The following is a 19,554-nucleotide window of genomic DNA, read 5'->3' as shown; positions in this document are numbered from 1 at the left end:
TTAGCGCCCGCCTTCAACCTGGGACATGATCCTGGAGTTCTGGGATCGAGTCCCGCGTCAGGCTCCCTGCATGGAGCCTGCTTCTCCCTCTGCCTGTGTCTCTGCTTCTCTCTCTCTCTCTTTCTCTGTGTCTCTCATGAATAAATAAAATCTTAAAAAAAAAGAGAAAGTTAAAAACAAAACAAATGTAGTCATAATGAAAAATTCTGAAATATTGTGAGAACTGCCAAAATGTGACAGAGACACAAAGTGAGCAAATGCTGTTGAAAAATGGCACTGGCAGCTGCTTGATGTAGGGTTGCCATAAACCTTCAATTTGTAAAAACCACAGTATCTGAGAATACAATAAAGCAAAGCATAATAAAAAGAGGTATGCCTCTACATAGTTTTGACTATTGCCCTGTTTTAAAAGTATAACTCAACTCAATTCTTTCCTTTTAAACTGCTGCAATACATATCACTCCAGAAGTTTGATTTCTACAAACTGAACCTGTTAAATCATTTGTCTTGGCAGGTTTTATAAGGAAAAAAATAACCCACCCAAAAAACATCACATTGTATTGGCTGGGCTAAGACAGTTCAGCCATAGCTGCCAGGGAAGCTCCTTCTTTCCTTTTTTTAGACTGCAACCCAGTTTTTAAATTATTTGACCTATGTTTCTTTATGAATTTCCATACTTTAATAAATGAGTAACTGTATAGGTTCTTATTTGATAGCCCAACCAACCCTGAAAAGCTGCTTAGAGTGAAGCAATCATATTAGTCTGGCTGTTAAATAAGAATAAGAGGTCCAGGGATCCCTGGGTGGCTCAGCGGTTTAGCGCCTGCCTTTGGCCCAGGGCGCGATCCTGGAGACCCGGGATCGAATCCACATCAGGCTCCCGGTGCATGGAGCCTGCTTCTCCCTCTGCCTATGTCTCTGCCTCTCTCTCTCTCTCTGTGTGACTATCATAAATAAATGAAAAAAAAAATTAAAAAAAAAAAAAAGAGTAAGAGGTTCACATTGTTGAATAGGAAGGGAAGAAATTATTTTATCAGGAAATTAAGCTCAGAATGGCTATGCTGTAATTGAATATCCCTTGGCTGGTCAAGGAGGCAGATGCTGATAATAATTTGGCTTTCAAATGCCATACATACACACACATACACACATACACAACACGCAAAGTAAAAAAAAATTAGAATAAAGTTTCAGAGGTATATGTCTCTATGTATAGAACTATATTTTTCTCTAAATACATCTTGTACCAAAATGGATATGTTTACATAATTAATAATATAACTTACTTCCAAGAGGTAACTTAGGTACAGAGAATAAGAGAACTCGTGTTCTCCATGTTCTATAAAATGTTAGCTTTAGTTAATAAGTATAGAATTTAGGGTACAACTAAAGTTTAACATGTTCTAAAACAACTAAGTTCAAACTTTTCTTTTTTTTTTTTTAAGATTTTATTTATTTATTCATAAACAAAGAGAGAGGCAGAGACACAGGCAGAGGGAGAAGCAGGCTCCATGCAGGGAGCCCGATGTGGGACTCGATCCCGGGTCCCCAGGATCACACCCCAGGTTGCAGGTGGCGCCAAACCGCTACACCACCAGGGCTGCCCAAGTTCAAACTTTTCTACTAAAAGACACATATATTCACACTCCATGAACTGCACAGACAAAAAACTCTCGGGGTGTTTAATCTTCCATTATTTTTTATTTTTTTATTTCTTTGAGAGAGAGAGCACACCTGTGTGCATAAGTACAGGGGTGAGGCAGGGGTGGGGGAGACAGAGAATCTTAAGCAGGCTCCACAGTCAGCATGTAGCCCAATATGGGGCTCAATCTCACGACCTGAGCCAAAATCAAGAGTTGGGCCCTTAACTGACTGAGCCAGCCACGCACCCCTATCTTCCATTCCTAGTGTGGTATCAGAGAAGTCCTTATTTCCAAATAATTTATTTCAAAGAATGGTGAATTGACTCAGGTATAGACATGTGAAGAACATAGATTATTATGATTCAATTATTATCATCATGTCTCAACTCCGCCAACCTCTTTGGCCTACGAAAGACAACAGGTTACTCTTCCTATTTTTCTTTTCTTTTTTTTTAAAGGATTTATTTTATTTTTTTAGATTTTATTTATTTATTCATAGACAGAGAGAGAGAGAGAGGCAGAGACACAGGCAGAGGGAGAAGCAGGCTCCATGCAGGGAGCCCGATGTGAGACTCGATCCCGGGTCTCCAGGATCACACCCCAGGCTGCAGACGGCGCCAAACCGCTGTGCCACCAGGGCTGCCCTCTTCCTATTTTTCAACTACTTCATCCTTGTCAACTATTTATACTGATGATGCCTAAAACTATTTTCCTTTTGTCTGTTTTTAGAACTGTGCTCAGTTCTTTCATATGCTTGTTATGTACCTATCTTTCCTGGAGTGGCGCTGTGCTATATGGCATGCTACTGTATGTGCTACCTGGCTCTGTGATTCCACAGAGCACAATTCTATAGAATAGTGAGAATTGCAGCTGTATGGAAGCCATGGAAAGCTCTCCTAATAAGCCTCTTAGAGAGACCAGTGAGGCTAGACAATACAATCCCAGACTCAGAATATCAATATCTTCCTTGTATTCTCTACTGTAGATGAAGGCCACTGCCTAGAGCTTTAAAGCACTGTGGGTCATGATGGTAGAAACCGTAAAAAGAAATTCATTAATTAGTATGCCTCAACTCACACATCTTTTTTTTTGTACACAGAAGAAACGTCTGGGTACTTCCAGTTAAACATTTCTTTCAACCTTACTTCATATTCTTTGTAATGAATTCATCATTTCCCTTCTACTAATACCCCTGTATCCGTAGAGATACTATTAGTCCAGTCCCACTCTCAACTCAAAATACCAAATGATTTAAAACTCATTCTTTTTCTTAATTGACAAATTTACTGTCACCAAATCTAACATTTAGGTGTGGACCAGATTTGTGCCATCAATGCATAAGCAAAGGAGATGAAAGTGAGGAGGTGAAATTACCAGACATACCTTTTCTCATTGTTATGTCAAGACTTAAAGACTGTGGGGATCCCTGGGTGGCTCAGTGGTTTAGTGCCTGCCTTCGGCCCAGGGCCTGATCCTGGAGTCCCAGGATCAAGTCCCACATCAGACTCCTCAGGGAGCCTGCTTCTCCCTCTGCCTGTGTCTCTGCCTCTCTCTCTGTCTCTGTGTCTCTCATGAATAAATAAATAAAATCTTAAAAAAAAAAAAAGACTTAAAGACTGTTTTTAAAGCCTTTAAAGGCTTAAAGATTGGAGGTTAAATAACATGCTACTAAACACTGAATGGGTCAACCAGGAAATAAAAGAAACAAAAAAAGTACATGGAAACAAATATAAACAAAAACATAATGGCTTAAAACCTTTGGGATGCAGGGCACCTGGGTGGCTCAGTGGCTGAGCATTTGGCTTTAGCTGAGGTCATGATCCTGGAGTCCTGGACTGAGTCCTGCATCAGGCTCCCTGTAGGGAGCTGGCTTTTCCCTCTGCTTATGTCTCTGCCTCTCTCTGTTTTTTCATAAATAAATAAATAAATAAATAAATAAATAAATAAATTCTAAAAACAAACAAACAAACAAACAAACAAAACAAAAAAACCTTTGGGATGCAGCAAACACAGTCCTAAGAGGGAAGTTTATAGCAATACAAGCCTACCTCAAGATGCAAGAAATATATCAAACAACCTAACCTTACACATAAAGGAGCTCAAAAAAGAACAAGAAACAAAACCTAAAACCTGCAGGAGAGCAATAATAAAGATCAGAGCAGAAATAAATGATACAGAAACTAAAAAAACTAGAACAGATCAATGAAACCAGGAACTGATTCTTTGAAAAAAAAAAAAAATCAATAAATTGATGAACTTCTAGCCAGACATATCAAGAGAAAAAAGAAAGGACCCGAATAAATAAAATCACAAATGAAAGGGGAGAAAAAACAACTAACACCATAGAAATACAATCATAAAAGAATATTATGAAAAACTATATGCCAACAAATTGGACAACTTAGAAGAAATGTCTAAATTCCTAGGAACACATAACCTAACAAAATGGAAACAGGAAGAATTAGAAAATTTCAACATACCAGTTACCAGCAGAGAAATTGAATCAATAATCCAAAAACTCCCAACAAACAACAGTCCAGGTCCAGAAGCCTTCATAGGTAAATTCTACCAAACATTTAAAAAGTTAATACGCATTCTCCTCAAACTATTCCAAAAAATAAAAAATGAAGGAAAACTTTCAAATTCATTCTATGAGGCCAACATCCCCCTGATACCAAAACCAGGTAAAGCACTAAAAGAGAACTACTGGCCAATAACTCCAATGGACGTAGAAGCAAAAATCCTCAACAAAATACTACACCAAACTGAAGAACACATGAGAAAATCATTCACCGAGATCAACTGGAATTTATTCCTGAGATGCAAGGGTGATTACACATTCACAAATCAATCACTGTAATATATCACATTAATAAAAGAAATGATGGGGCGCCTCGGTGTCTCAGTCAGTTGAGCATCCAACTCTTGATTTCAGCTCAGGTTATGATCTGCGGGTCAGGAGATGTGAGCCTCTCATTGGGCTCTGCACTCAGTGGGAAGTCTCCTTGAGATTCTCTTCTCCTCCTCCCTCTGCTCATGTGCATGCCTGCTCTCTCTTTTAAAATAAATAAATCTTTTAAAAAAGGGGATAAGAACCGTATGATCATTTTAATAGACATAACATCTATTCATGATAAAAACCCCCAACAAAGTAGGTGTCGAAGGAACATACCTCAACATAATCAAGGTATGAAAAACCCACAGCTAACATCATCCTTAATGGGGAAAAACTGAAAGCTTTTCTCTTAAGGTCAGAAACAATACAAGGATGACTCACCATTTTTATTGAACATAGTACTGGAGTCTTAGCCACAGCAGTCAGTCAACAAAAATAAATAAAAAGCATCTAAATCTGTAAGGAAGAAGTAAAACTTCTACAATTTGCATATAATATGATAGAAAATCCTAAACATTCCACCAAAAAAAAACTGCTAGCATAAACAAATTGCGTAAAGTTGCAGGATACAAAAATCAATGTACAGAAATCTGTCACATTTCTATATACAAATAATAAATGAGCAGATGGCAAAATTAAGAAAATAATTCCATTTAAAATTGTACCCAAAATAACAAGATACCTAGGAATAAACCTAACCAAAGAGGTGAAAGACCTGTACTCTGAAAACTAATATACACTAATGAAAGAAATTAAAGGTGACACAATGACATGGGAATGCTTGTGGATTGGAAGAACAAATATTGTTAAAATGTCCATACTACCCAAAGTACTCTACACATTTAATGCAATCCATATCAAAATACCAACAGCATTTTTCACAGAACTAGAACAAATAATTCTAAAATTTGTGTGGAACCACAAAGGCTCCTGAATAGCCAAAGTAATCTTGAAAAAGAAAAGCAAAGCCCTATGCATCACAGTTCTGGACAAGTTATAACACAAAGCTGTAGTCATCAAAGCAGTATGGTAATGGCACAAAAATAGATACATATATTAATGGGATAAAGTAGCACACAGAAATAAACCCACAATTATATGGTCAATTAACCTTTGACAAAGCAGGAAAGTATATCTAATGGGAAAAAGATAGTCTCTTCAACAAATGGTTTTGGGAAAACTAGAAAGCAACATGCAAAAGAATGAAACTGGACCACTTTCTTACACCATACAGAAAGATAAATTCAAAATGGATGAATGACCTATATGTGAGACCTGAAGCCATAAAAATGCTAGAAAAAACTATACAGGGGATCCCTGGGTGGCTCAGCGGTTTAGCACCTGCCCTCGGCTCAGGGTGTGGTCCTGGAGTCCCAGGATGGAGTCCCACATCAGGCTCCCTGCATGGAGCCTGCTTCTCCCTCTGCCTGTGTCTGTTTCTCTCCAAGTCAATCAATGTGATACATCACATTAATAAAAGAAAGGACAAGAACCATATCATCCTCTCAATGGATGTAGAAAAAGCATTTGACAAGATACAACATCCTTTCTTGATAAAAACTTTCTACCATGTAGGGATAGAGGGAACATACCAAAATATTATGTGAGCCATATGAAAAACCCACAGTGAATACCAACCTCAACAGGGAATAACTGAGAGCTTTTCCCTGAAGGACAGGAACACAACAGGGATGTCTACTCTCACCAGTGCTATTGAACATAGTACTGGAAGTCCTAACCTCAGCAATTGACAACAAAAAGAATAAAAGGCATCCAAATTGGCAAAAAAGAACTCAAACTCTCACTTTTTGCAGATGACATATTATATGTAGAAAACCCAAAGGTTTCACCAAAAAATTGCTAGAACTGATAATGAAATTCAGCAAAGTCATAGGAAATAAAATCAGTGCACAGAAGTCAGTTGCATTTCTATACACTAACAATGAGGGAGAAGAAAGAGAAATCAAGGAATCAATCCTGTTTACAATTGCACGAACAAACTATAAGATACCTAGGAATACTAACCAAAGAGGTAAAATCTGTACTCTGAAAACTACAGAACACTTATGAAAGAAATTGAGGAAGACACAAAGAAATGGAAAAACGTCCCATGCTCGTGGATTAGAAGAATAGATATTGTTAAAATGTCTATGCTCCCCAAAGCAAATCTACACATTCAATGCCATCCCTATCAAAATACCATCAGCATTTTATAATTGTAAAATTTCTATGGAACCAGAAAAGATCCTGAATAGCCAAACAAATGTAGAAAAAGAAAACCAGAGCTGGACGCATTACAATGCCAGATTTCAAGCTGTATTACAAAGCTGTAATCATGAAGACAGTATGGTACTAGCACAAAAACAGACACACAGATCAATGGAACAGAATAGTGAACCCAGAAATAGATCCTCAACTCTATGGTCAATTAAAATCCTTGACAAAGCAGGGAAGAATATCCAATGGAAAAAAGATGGTCTCTTCAACAAATGGTGTTGGGAAAATTGGACAGCCACATGCAGAAGAATGAATTAGACCATTTTCTTACACCATGCACAAAAATAAACACAAAATAAATGAAAGACCTAAATGTGAGACAGGAGTCCATCAAAATCCTATAGGAGAACACAGGCAGCAACTTCTTTGACCTTGGTCGCAGCAACTTCTTGCTAGACTTGTCTCCAAAGGCAAGAAAAACTAAAGCAAAAATGAATTACTGGGACCTCATCAAGATAGAAAGCTTTTGCACAGTAAAGAAATGGGAGAAGATATTTGCAAATGTCTTATTAGATAAAGGGCTAACATCCAAAATCTATAAAGAATTTATCAAACTCAATACCCAAAAGAACAAAAAGCCCAGTTAAGAAATGGGCAGAAGACATGGACATGCACAGACATTTCTCCAAAGGAGACATACAAATGGCCAACAGACACATGAAAAAAATGCTCAATATCACTCATCATCAGGGAAATACAAGTCAAAGTCACAGTGAGATACCATCACACACTGGTCAGATGCCTAAACTGAACAACTCAGGAAACAACAGATGTTGGCGAGGATATGTAGGAAGTGGAACCCTCTTACATTGCTGGTGGGAATGCAAACTGGTGTAGCCAATCTGAAAAAACAGTGTGGAGGTTCCTCAAAAAGTTAAAAATAGAGCTACCCTATGACCCAGAAATTGCACTACTAGATATTTATCCAAAGGATACAAACATAGTGATTCTAAGGGCACCTGCACCCCAATGTTTATAGCAGCAATGTCCACAATAGCCAAAATATGGAAAGAGCCCAGATGTCCATCAACAGATGAATGGATAAAGAGGACATGGTATAGATACACAATGCCATCAAAAGAATGAAATTTTGTCACTTGCAATGACATGGATGGAACTAGAGGGTATTATGTCAAGCAAAATAAGTCAGTAAATGGAAAACAAACACCATATGATTTCATTCATATATGGAATCTGAGAAACAAAACAGATGAACACAGGGGAAGGGAAGGAAAAATAAAGACGAAAACAGGGAGGGAGACAACTGTAAGAGACTCAACTATAGGAAACAAACTGAGGGTTGCTGGAAGGAAGGTCGGTGAGGGGATGGGGTAACTGGGTGATGGGCGTTAAGGGCACTTGAAGTAATGAGCACTCGGTGTTGCATGCAACTGATGAATCACTAAACTCTATTTCTGAACTAATAATACAGCATATGTTGATATAAAAAAATTTTTAAAAAAGTTCTTGAAGACTAGGCACAATATTATTTTAGGTACTCAAAATATTTGTTGACCATAAAGCTTAGTTTGAGTCAGAGATCCTGCCTTAACTAAAACTGAACATTATTTATAGCTAATAAGAATCCTTTTAGATAGCATTTCTGAGAAATGTGTCACACTTTCAGATATCATTATAAATATTTAGTTTAAAATTTAAAAACATATATGATGGGGAAAAATGTTTGACTATATCAATATTACTGAAGCCTCAGAAAGCATCTATCTAAATAATTATTCTCTACCACTTACAGTCCTAAGCATGAAAACATCTGATGCCAATCATGGTTCTTCTCTTAAAAGCCTTTGTTGTTTCTAGTTGTCTAGACTTATTTTGTTGTACGAGGCTCTTTACATTGTGTTCTTAAACTACCACTCAAGTCAAATATTTTACCACTCCCTGTACTCCTAGCCACAACAAACTTTTTAACCAGTATTTTTATACCAAGCAGAATGGACTAGATGTTTACGTCTCCCCAAATTCATATGCTGAAATCCTAATCCTGATATCATGAGATGAGGCCTATGGGAGGTGACTATGTCATGAGAGTGGAGCCTCACGAATGGGAGTAGGGTTCTTGTAAGAGAGAACTGTTGTTTCTTCTGCCATGTGAGGACAGAGTGAGAAGCTGAACATATATTACCTGGGAAGAGGAAGCAACCAGACCCTGAATCTGCCAGCACCCTGATCTTGGCTCAGCCTCCACAAATGTAAAAAATAAATATTTGCTGTTTAAGCCCCCCAGTCTATGGCATTTTTGTTATGGTAGCCTGAACAAACCAAGATAGCATGTGTTAGCCCCTTTTTAAGCCCCTGTATCTTTTTATGTGCCATTTTTATTTTTGTTTTTCTATCCTCCCACTCTCCCTCCTACTTTTTTTTTGGCCCAGTAAGTTCCTACTTCTCCAAGATCCAGTTTGAATGTCCCCTCCTCTGAGAAGTCTTCGGGGGTTTTTAAAACTAACTGTTACTATATGTTGCATGACTGATTTCTCAAATAGGTAGTAAGCTGCAGGACATTAAGGGAAACTGACTTAATAATCTTTGTATTCTCAGGACTTGGCTCAGAACGGGAGCTTGATGAATGCTGAATGAATAGAAGAATATCTTAATCTATGAGAAACACAACTGTCTTCCCACCTAAATATAGCCATTTATAATTTTTCTGTAGCAATAATATAATAGTGAGCAATACTTAAGTTATCCTGATATTTTCAAGGCCTCATTAGGTATTTTTTTAATTAAATAAATATCCTAATGATTCATAATTGCTTAGAAAGAACTTTTAAAATCTTTTATTCCTTGAGCATATCAAACTTTCTACATTTTATTTTTCTCTAGAGAGAACTGAACATTTAGAAAGCAATTTACAAAACAAAACAAATGATTGAAGAAAAAAAGAGGCAAACAAGGGATCCCTGGGTGGCGCAGCGGTTTGGCGCCTGTCTTTGGCCCAGGGCGCGAGCCTGGAGACCCGGGATCGAATCCCACATCGGGCTCCCGGTGCATGGAGCCTGCTTCTCCCTCTGCCTATGTCTCTGCCTCTCTCTCTCTCACTGTGTGCTTATCATAAATAAATAAAAAAAAATAAAATAAAATAAAAAAAAAAAAAAAAAAAGAGGCAAACAAAACAATAGACTTTTAACTATAGAGAATATACTGGTGGTTAACAGAGGGGAGGTAGGTAGGGCATGGGTGAAATAGAGAAAGGGAATTAAGAGTACACTTACTGTGATGAGCACGGACTAAATATAGAATTGCTGAATCACTATATTGTATACTGAAAACTAATACACTTTATCTTAATTATACTAAATTAAAACAAATTTTTTTTAAAAGCAGAAGCAACTTACCTTTTTTTTTCTTTAAGATTTTATTTATTCATGAGAGAGAGAGAGGCAGAGACACAGGCAGAGGGAGAAGCAGGCTCCATGTAGGGAGCCCGATGTGGGACTTGATCCTGGGACTCCAGGATCACGCCCTGAGCCCAAGGCAGATGCTTAACCGCTGAGCCACCCAGAGATCCCAGCAACTTACTTTATTTCGGTCTTGTACCACCAAGATTTTTCTAGTATTTTCATCAAATACAGCTCCTGTTGGGAAAAAAGCAAAAGATAATTGAGAAATATTAATTTCATTCTCCTTGGATTTCTCCCATACTCCTCTATCTGTGGTTATCAAAATCATACCCATTCTGGAAGGCCTCGTTCAATTACCACACGCCACCCATGAACACTTGTAAAATCTCTCCAGCAATAAACCAACTGCTCAGTCACTCAGGTCCTTTTAGCAACTTGGATACTAATGATGGTTCTAACATATGCTAAGTTGTAAGATAATGAGCTGCATAAACTTCATCTCTAGATTATCTATTCCTCATGGTACATAGTTAAATAAATTAATCTATCTTTCTGTAGCATTTATTTTAATGTCTAATCTTAAGCACTTAAAAATATTTATCTTTGAATAAATGAATACATGAATAAATGAAAGTGACTTTTCCATTCTCATTTTTATTCTTTGAATCACTATGTATAGAACATGGGTTATGCCCCTGATGCTCTAAATCTCAAATATCTCAATATTCAGTTCAGGAATTCCCTAAAGCCACTTATTTATTTTTTTTAACCACATGTGATGACTTTATAACATACCAATATATTGCTTTGGGATAATCATTTTATAAATGTCTTAAGTTCTAATCCTTTTATTTTTTCATTCAATACACACACTGCTAAGCATACTACGCATTTGGCTAGATGTTAGGCACTCAAAAACAATAATTAGGTTTATTTGTTCTTGATAATTTTGGGTCAAAAATATAAATGACACCTTAATGATTTGTAATAGGTTCCTTTAACAGCTGTAATTTAAAAATGATTTATATTTACCCAATGTGAGGAAATACTGTTTAAGGGGTATTTTCTACATACCCTTTCATCCTTTCAATATTAATTGAGTTCCTATATATAATACATATGGGTTTTCTAGTTATTAATTGAGCCCTGTTATATGTCAGGCATTTTTCTAGGTGCTAGGGATATAGTGGTAAACAAAATAAAATTCCCTATCTTCAGTGGGCTCACATTCTGGTGTGTGTATGAGAAGGTAACAAATAGAAAACAAATTATATAGAACATGAGGTGAGGGATCCCTGTGTGGCGCAGCGGTCTGGCGCCTGCCTTTGGTCCAGGGCGCAATCCTGGAGACCCGGGATCGAATCTCATGTCGGGCTCCCGGTGCATGGAGCCTGCTTCTCCCTCTGCCTATGTCTCTGCCTCTCTCTCTCTGTGTGTAACTATCATAAATTAAAAAAAAAAAAAAAAAAAGAACATGAGGTGACAATGCTATGTAGAAATAAAATACAGAAAGAAAGGTATATGTAATACGAGGAAGAAAAAATTTCTCTGAAATGGAAATAAAAAGCATTTTAGTGTTTAAAAGAAAGAAGGAAAACCACTGAGATATAATTAACATTAATGTTGGCTTCCATTAGAAAATATAAACTATAATTTAATCGGACTTATATGGGTTAGAATGCCAAAGAAATTCCAAGGAAACCTACTCTTAAATTTTAATAATTTGTGATTACTCAAATTGCACTTTTCCCTAATGAATTCTAAGTATGAGCAAAATATTTATTTCAGACAAAACCAGGACTGCTTAAAGCACAATGTGAGCGACCTCTGCTGGTCACAACTTAAGAGGTAAATAAACACAAAGATCAGGGATTAAATAGAGGTTTTTATTATATGATTATTAGTCAGGTACTAAGCTAAGTGCTTTATGGCATCATCTCAGGTATTGTGTGAGTGGTATCACTTTGAGTTCAAAAGTTCACATAGCCCTAAAACTCCGTCTGGATTCTGAACTGGTAGTTTCAGTTGTGCATCTGTGTCCCAACTGTGTTTTCTGGGGACTGGAGTTTCCACTTGAAGAGCTATCTAATCATTCATTCAAAAAATATTTATTGAGTATCTACTTTATGCTAGACACTCTCTTTAACCTGACAATACAGTGGTGGAAAAGACAAAATACCTGCCTTCACAGAACTTATATTATCATGGGGGAAATTAATTAAATATATGATATAATTTCAGGTTGTGGTAAGTGCAATATAGAAAAACAGACCTGGATAAAAAGACCAAAAATGATGAGATTGGAATGCTGGAGGACTGCATTTTAGACAGGAAAGTCAGGAGATTTTTGAGAAGATGTTGAAGCAGAAACCTCAGCTCTAAGGAGCTACCGATAAACAAAGCCCTAAGAAAGAGCACTGCTGGAAAAGGAGTGTGAAAGCTCTGAAGCAGATAAGCTTGCTTATCTGAAGTGTGAAGAACAGTAATAAAGCCACAGCTTACTCCATTCCAGTGTGGGGAAGAAAAGAGTTTTCCTCTACCCACTTAGGTTCTATGTCTAGGGCTGCAAAATGAACTGACAGAAAACAGATTAATGGAAGAAAAAAAGTATGTATATTTTATTTTTATTATATTTACATGGCCTGAGGTGGTGATAGAGGACTTGATTAAAAGAAGTGAAAAATCCCATGTCAATTATTTTCCCTTCCTCTAAAAAGTACTATGCCTTTCCAGAACAGTTTCCTAGATGATTTCATTGCTACCCCTAATAGTCACTTCATAACCTAGTTATACTTCAAGACTGTTCAAGTCCCAGATCTCTCACTGCCTGAACTCCTACGGCATACCTTAACTATATATATATTATAGTATTTAGTCATGAACAAAGTGCTTCATTGAATATTCTTTATGCATATACTACTAATTCTGTCGTAATAACTGGATTTAAGGATCTAATTTAAAAGTCTGTACCAATGAATTGATAATTATCTGCATGACTTTCTAATGAAGTGTGAGGGAACTATCAAGTTAGCAAGTTGTCTTTTGAAGTAGAACTGAATGGCAATTTCTAAATGCCTCTACTTGCTACAGAGGAGTCAGATCATGGATGGAGAAAACAGTAGACATCCTTAACAACTCCTTTTTAACTTCAAAGGTGCAAACTACCTTTATAAACTCTTGTAAATTATATAAAGGCAAATAAAATTATTAGTTAAATTACTAGCTTATCTATAATACTGCTCTCATTTAAGCCGTAAGGAGTATTTACTATTTCAGTTTTTTTTGGAAGGCTCAGGATTTTCTTTCTTTCTTTTCTTTTTTTTTTTTTTTTTTTTGCTCAGGATTTTAACCTTGGTTCTCAAAGGATGGTCCAGGGACCAGCATTAACATTAGCAGTAGCAACAGAGATTTTTATTAAAATGCAAATTTTCTGGCCAACACCTCAGAAACTTTTAATGTGAGGCCCAGCAGTGTTTTCGGCAAGCCCTCCAGGTGATTTTTTTTTTTTTTTTAAGATTTTACTTATTTATTTATAGAGACACACAGAGAGAAAGAGAGAGAGGCAGGGACACAGGCAGAGGGAGAAGCAGGCTCCATGCAGGGAGCCCGACGTGGGACTTGATCCCAGGGACTCCAGGATCACGCCCTGGGCTGCAAGGGGCGCTAAACCGCTGCGCCACCGCCACCGGGGCTGCCCCCTCCAGGTGATTCTGATGTACTCTACAATTTGAGAATTCCTGCCTTAACCTAAAGCAAACCTCTCAAGACCATGCCTTTGAAGTTAATCAGTGACTTGAAAATTATGCTATCTTAACAACTGTTTAGCACTATTACCGTAATGTAAGTATCTTTAAGAAGTAATGTCCAAATCAAAAATCTGCTTTGCTTTACCTTAAATTTAACCTAAATGTTATCTTTTATTTTACACATTCACATAATTAGTACAAATATGTTTTATCATGATTTATTCCCTGATCCCAATTCAGTGTTACGATTTGAGTAAAGTTCAAAAACCTACGTAAAAATGTTCAAATGGATCCTCTGGAAAACTAAACCTCCAACTTGCTTGTTCTCTGTGCTGCCCTCTGCTGATGCAAAAGGCAAACTTCATCTATTTAAAGCACTCCTCAATAGTCCCAAGGATAATCAAGTTATCTACTACACATGAATAAACTATCGCTTAGCTGTAAGAAAAAATTGGGTGAACCTCTAAAAAGGTTAATTTTATTGTTAGTTTCAAACTGACCTGCAACTCCTAGTTGATGTGTAGCATATCCTGGTAATCGGCTGGGTCCCTCTCCCAGCCATAGTGTCAGCGTGGATGAATCCGATTCTGCATGGTGAAAGCAGAAACCCAGGGAAGCAGCAGGGGCAATAAATCGGCTTTGGAGGATGGGGATATGCAGCCATACTGCTATCCTACCTTCTGATCTCCATTGCTGTATTGCAGCTAAAATGCAGATAAAGATAAAAATCTGTAAATATTTTCCAGTGAAAGGATGAAAGAAATAAAAAATCATCCCAGGGTGTCACCTCTTCCAAAAAGTCATCCTAACACATCCAACTTCCTTAGTAACCTTCCTAGGTAAGGTTGGGGAGGAGAATCCCAAACTGCTCTGTTCACATCAGCAGCATGGGAAGTACCATGTTTATATGATTTTTTCCATTAGAATTCCTTAAGAATAGTCAGTACAGCTTTGTGCAGTGGCAGTATCATAGCCAATGAATTTATCTGATGTGCAATTACTGTTAATTGAAGAATATAGTCAGTATATTCATATCACCTGCTGCAATGCGTGGCATATAATGAGCTCAATACTGGCAGAATGAACAAAAAAACTATTTTAAATAAAATACCATTTTAATGCTGTACCTTTTAACACCCTTAATTTTAATCTTTATAAATGACTATTATGGCCTTCTATTTATTCTTTCTTTATTCTGTCATAATTTTTTTTGGCTTATAAATTTCAAGGTGGTTAAAACTCTGTTTTTAAATAATGTGTACCAGTCCTAGAAAAAAACTGAAAACATAACCAAAGAATCAAAACTTATCTTACTAGCATGCAGAGATAAAAGTTTAAATCTCGACATTTTTCCATGAATATAACTTTGGAATTGACATCACACCATACATAATTCACAGCATCTCTTACTATTTGTTATAAACATTTTGCTATGCCATTAAAATTTTTCATGAACATAAGTTTTTAATAACTGCATAGCTTTCCTCAAATAGGTACACCAAAAGCTACTTAACCAACCTCCTTCTCCTGGGTATTTAAATGATCTCTAATTTTTATCATAAATAATACCAAGATGAACATAGTTTTTTTTGACCTTTGCAGATTCTCTTATTACTTAAGATTGAGCCAGAAAAAAAAAAAAGATGCTAACATTTGGTCCTTCTAAGATCCGGATACCCTACATGTATTATCTCATTAAGTTCTCACAACCCTGAAGGGGAAGTATTATTGCCCCTATTTTATGGGTGAGAACACTGCAGTCTCAGAACTTCTCAGATCACTTTCTCCATTAATCACCTCACTTAATCTTTAATCTTGCAAATTGTGCACGTGTGTGGTGGTGGGAAGGCTGGATTATTTAATAGTTAAATTTCTTTCCCGCTTCTTTTCTCCAGCTGTGCAGAAAGTGACTCCCTGTAAGGATCATGTTCTCAACCTCTTTAAAAGGCAGTGGGTCTACAGTGACAAACACATGGGAGCCTTTCATAGAAGCTTCTTGATTTGGGGTTATGGAGTCAGATCCTTCTCACCCACCTGCTTCTCTAAGTCTTTTTTAAATTGATGTACAATTATGTAAAGTGCACAAATCTCGAGTGTACATTTAATGAGCCCTGACATAGGCATACACCTGTGTAACCCACTCAAGATTACAGAACAGTTCTATTATCCCAGAAAATTCCCATATTCTCCCCAATCATCCCCATCAAGTGAAAAAGCTAGTTTGATTTAATAACAAAATTTGCACTAGCTCTTGGAGGCAGCATAATGCATTAAGAACAGATTCCAGAGCCAAGGGAAGTTACTTAATCTCTCTGTGCCTCAGTCCCATCATCTTTGATACAGAGGCAATAGTATCCACCTCAGAGTTATGAGGAGGATTAAATGAATACCTGTAAGATTCTTAAGTGTCTAGCAATAGGAATTCATAAGTGCAATAGAATGCTTTATTTAAAAATTATAAAATGTATATAGTACTACACAGATCATAAACTGGGTTCACATAATTTATCTCTGATCACATGTATCCAGTATTTAGGGCTGGCATTGCTCACATAAGCAACCTAAGAGTATTCGTTTTAGTGGTGGTTTGCCTAATGCCTGGTTAAGCACCTAGAACCTGGGGCTTGAAACCTGGATGTGTGACTCTAAACCCAGCCCTCCTGCTTTGCCTTGTTGAGGAAGGTTAGTGCTTTAACCACCTGGCCACTGGTAAGTGACAAGTGTGTGCAATAAATCCCTGCATCTACCCCACACATAGGTAGACATTAGCAGATGAACATTTGATTCTCCTACTGCTGGTATTGTTGGGAGTCGGCAATTATTATTCACAAGTAGGAGAGAAAACGCAGTGAAGAGGTAAGTAGTTTGGGAATGAGAATGATTAAAGAGAGAGAGAACTATCCATTACATTTACGTAGATGCTCACTTGCCATATATTGCTCAATAGGCTAAAGATTATTTGAGGTTTCTTTTTGGAATGAGAGGCTCTTTCGGTGGCTGAATTTCCACGCTAGGGCAATTCCAGGATAAGAGCCATCAGGGGGGCACCTGGGTGGCTCAGTGGTTGAGCGTCTGCCTTTGGCTCAGGGCGTGACCCCGGGGTCCTGGGATCGAGGCCCACATCTGGCTCCCGGTGCATGGAGCCTGCTTCTCCCTCGGCCTGTGTCTCTGCCTCTCTCTCTCCCTGTATCTATGGTGGATAAATAAATTTAAAAAGAAAGCGGGGCTGCCGATCTCAACGTCTAGGATGGTCGCTATTTCACCCAGCTGACCCAGCTGCCTCAGAACCCTCCCAGCAAAGGGCACAAAGGGCACAGGAACGGAAGGGACGGTTCAGGGCAGTTCACGCCTGCCCTGTCTCCCTAAGGCTCGGTTCTTCGGCGGAGGAGGCCCCCGGGCCCAGGCACACTTGCCCTGCAAGCCCCTCCGGAACGAGGCGGCGTCCAGGCGGTCCAGCGCACCGAGCCGCGCCAGCTGCACGGAGACGCCCCCGAATCTGTCCGGCTCCCCGCGCAGCTCGTCCGCTCCGGCAGGGGCGTCCCACCTGCGCCCGGGGCCGCGGGAAGCCCCGCGGCGCCCCGCCAGGAACCCGCAGGGGCAGGGCCCCAGGAGCACCGCGCGCCACACGCCCCCGCTCCGCGACGCCCGCATCTACCCAGCCGCGTCCCGCCGCCCGGCCGCCCCGGGTCTACCCGCCTCGTGGTTCCGGAGCGGATGCCGCGACCGTAAATCTTAGGAAAGTGCCACCCATTCATCTCGGAATTGCGCTGACGTCCCCACTTTTTACAGCGCTTACAGCGAAGCCACCGCCAAGTCCGCCCACCAGCTCCTCTCAGGAATCTGCCCGGTTCCTGGAGAGCCAGAGAGAAACTTTTCCACCACTTTCTTTCTCTAAGTCAACAGACATTTGTTTAGCTATGGGAAAGGCAGAGATTAAAAAAAAAAAAAATCCTATCTTTCAGGAATTTAGTCTAAACGACGGTTGTGTCCACGTCATCCATCTCGCTTTCCAAGTCAGAATCTTCAACTTCTTCAGAGATGGCTGGTTCTGAAAATGCTGGGGGGGGGGGGGGGGGAGGGGGGCGTGGTCTTTTTATTTTTATTTTTTTAGCTGCGCTTCACTTTGGGAGAGTACGGCGCAGGGCGGAGTCCCGCTGACCTCTGCCCCGGAAGTTTTTCTTCCAGAGGCAGGAGCACGTTGAGCCGGCTTTGCGGTAGCTTTTCCTAGCGGGTCTTCTCCTCATGTCTTCCAAGAAGAGCAGAAAACGGCTGAACCGAAGCGCAGAGAATGGTTCAGCCTCGCCTACCTGTGCTTCCTCTCCTTCGGGGCCCTCGCTTCCTCCTGCGGGGCCGGGCACGGCTGCGGCGGCCGGGATTCTGGTGGTGACCAACTTCTTAGAAATGGGTAAAGAGTTCCGGGTGGGGGACCTGATGGCCGAGCGGGCGCTACCTGAGAAGACGTAGACCTAGCGATGCCTCCTTAAGGTGCAGAGGCTTCTGAAAGCTGGCGGAGACGCAGGGGTGGCAGGGGCACCCGCAGCCGTGCCTGCCCTGGGGAAGTTAGGCAGGAACCGTTTATCCGTGGCTAAGTCAAGCCACCGCCTTTGTACATTGATTGGAATTTGTAAGTTGCACTTGAAACGACTTTGCCTCGTTTAAGATTCGCGGCATATTTAACTGCAAAATTGCTTAAAGCTACGAGCTAGGAAATAGATATAGATAGATATATGGATCTATAGAAGTCTGATAGACCTATAGATCTATCTATATCTATCTATCGATACATCTATCGATAGAAGATCTGATAGATCTATAGATCTATCTACATCTACGATAGATCTATCAATAGAAGTCTGATAGATCTATAGATCTATAGAAGACCTGATCTATAGATCTATCTATCTATAGATCTATCAGACTTCTATAGATCTATCTATATCTGTCTATCTATGGATCTATCAGATTTCTGTAAATCTATCTATATCTATCTATAGATCTATCTATCTATCTATCTATCTATCTATCTATCCCAGAAAACTAACAGTAAAGATGTGGACACATCCTACCCAAGAGATACCACTGTGAATGAAACGCTTTAAGGTTTCTTTCTTCTACTACACAGGTTCCAGTGTTTAATAAAAGCTACCAATTACATAGCATTGTTATCAGTAGGTTGGGTATGCCACATACATATCTCATTTAGTTTTCACAGAAACTCTAGAACGTGGGTACCGTATTATTATGCCTCTTTTACCGAGGAAGAATAGTTAATGTGATTGGCTCCGGGTTCCACAGGTACTGAGTGGCAGGCGGTATTTGACTTTAAAGCCCCTTATCTTAGATCAGAGCCTCCTTGAGTTAGGAGAACGGAATTTTTTTTTTTTTTTTTTTTTTTTTTTTTTTCTGAAAAGTTAGTTGGTAAATTGGGTTGTAAATTGTGTCTTCCACGTGTTGAAGCTGTGGTTTGTAGCTTTGACAAAACGCAACACCGGCTAAACTTGTGGCAAGAAATTTATGTCTAACGCACACCCCAATGACAATTTTAGAGTTAACACCGCGTTTTCGGTTTTCCTTTAGGGATCAGAGGATAACTTGTTATGTCCTGCATATTTAACCTTTTTCAACTGGATCCT

The 19,554-nt window shown here is 39.0% G+C and overlaps 2 protein-coding genes across 8 annotated transcripts in view; one reads left to right on the top strand and one right to left on the bottom strand.

Moving 5' to 3' along the window:
• The window catches only part of NUDT6 (nudix hydrolase 6), a 31,749-nt gene extending 13,882 nt beyond the window's left edge, over positions 1–17,867 (bottom strand). Inside the window, exons 1-4 of one of the 2 annotated variants that reach the window (XM_049097374.1) lie at positions 17,718–17,867; positions 14,422–14,625; positions 10,354–10,409; positions 4,921–4,995 (exon numbers count right to left, since the gene is read on the bottom strand). In XM_049097374.1, the coding sequence (XP_048953331.1) occupies positions 4,921–4,923 (3 nt within the window). In that variant the 5' untranslated portion in view covers positions 4,924–4,995; positions 10,354–10,409; positions 14,422–14,625; positions 17,718–17,867. Of the gene's footprint in view, positions 1–4,920; positions 4,996–10,353; positions 10,410–14,421; positions 14,626–17,334; positions 17,636–17,717 lie in introns of those variants that run through there. The other variant, XM_035702040.2, reaches the window with a different exon arrangement.
• A 219-nt stretch (positions 17,868–18,086) lies between these two features.
• SPATA5 (spermatogenesis associated 5) overlaps positions 18,087–19,554 on the top strand; it is a 351,116-nt gene continuing 349,648 nt past the window's right edge. For 5 of the 6 annotated variants that reach the window (XR_003125408.3, XM_025420546.3, XM_025420549.3 and 2 more), the window contains exon 1: positions 18,087–18,326. Coding sequence is in view for 5 of the 6 variants with exons in the window: in XM_025420546.3 (XP_025276331.1) it covers positions 18,164–18,326 (163 nt within the window). In the remaining variant the exon portion in view is untranslated. The remainder of the gene's footprint in view (positions 18,327–19,554) is intronic. The other variant, XM_025420547.3, reaches the window with a different exon arrangement.

Source organism: Canis lupus, chromosome 19 (assembly GCF_003254725.2).
Source record: "Canis lupus dingo isolate Sandy chromosome 19, ASM325472v2, whole genome shotgun sequence".
In the NCBI taxonomy this organism is placed as follows: Eukaryota; Metazoa; Chordata; class Mammalia; order Carnivora; family Canidae; genus Canis; species Canis lupus.
Note: the sequence above shows the minus strand (reverse complement) of the source record. Positions and strands in the feature narration are given on the sequence as shown.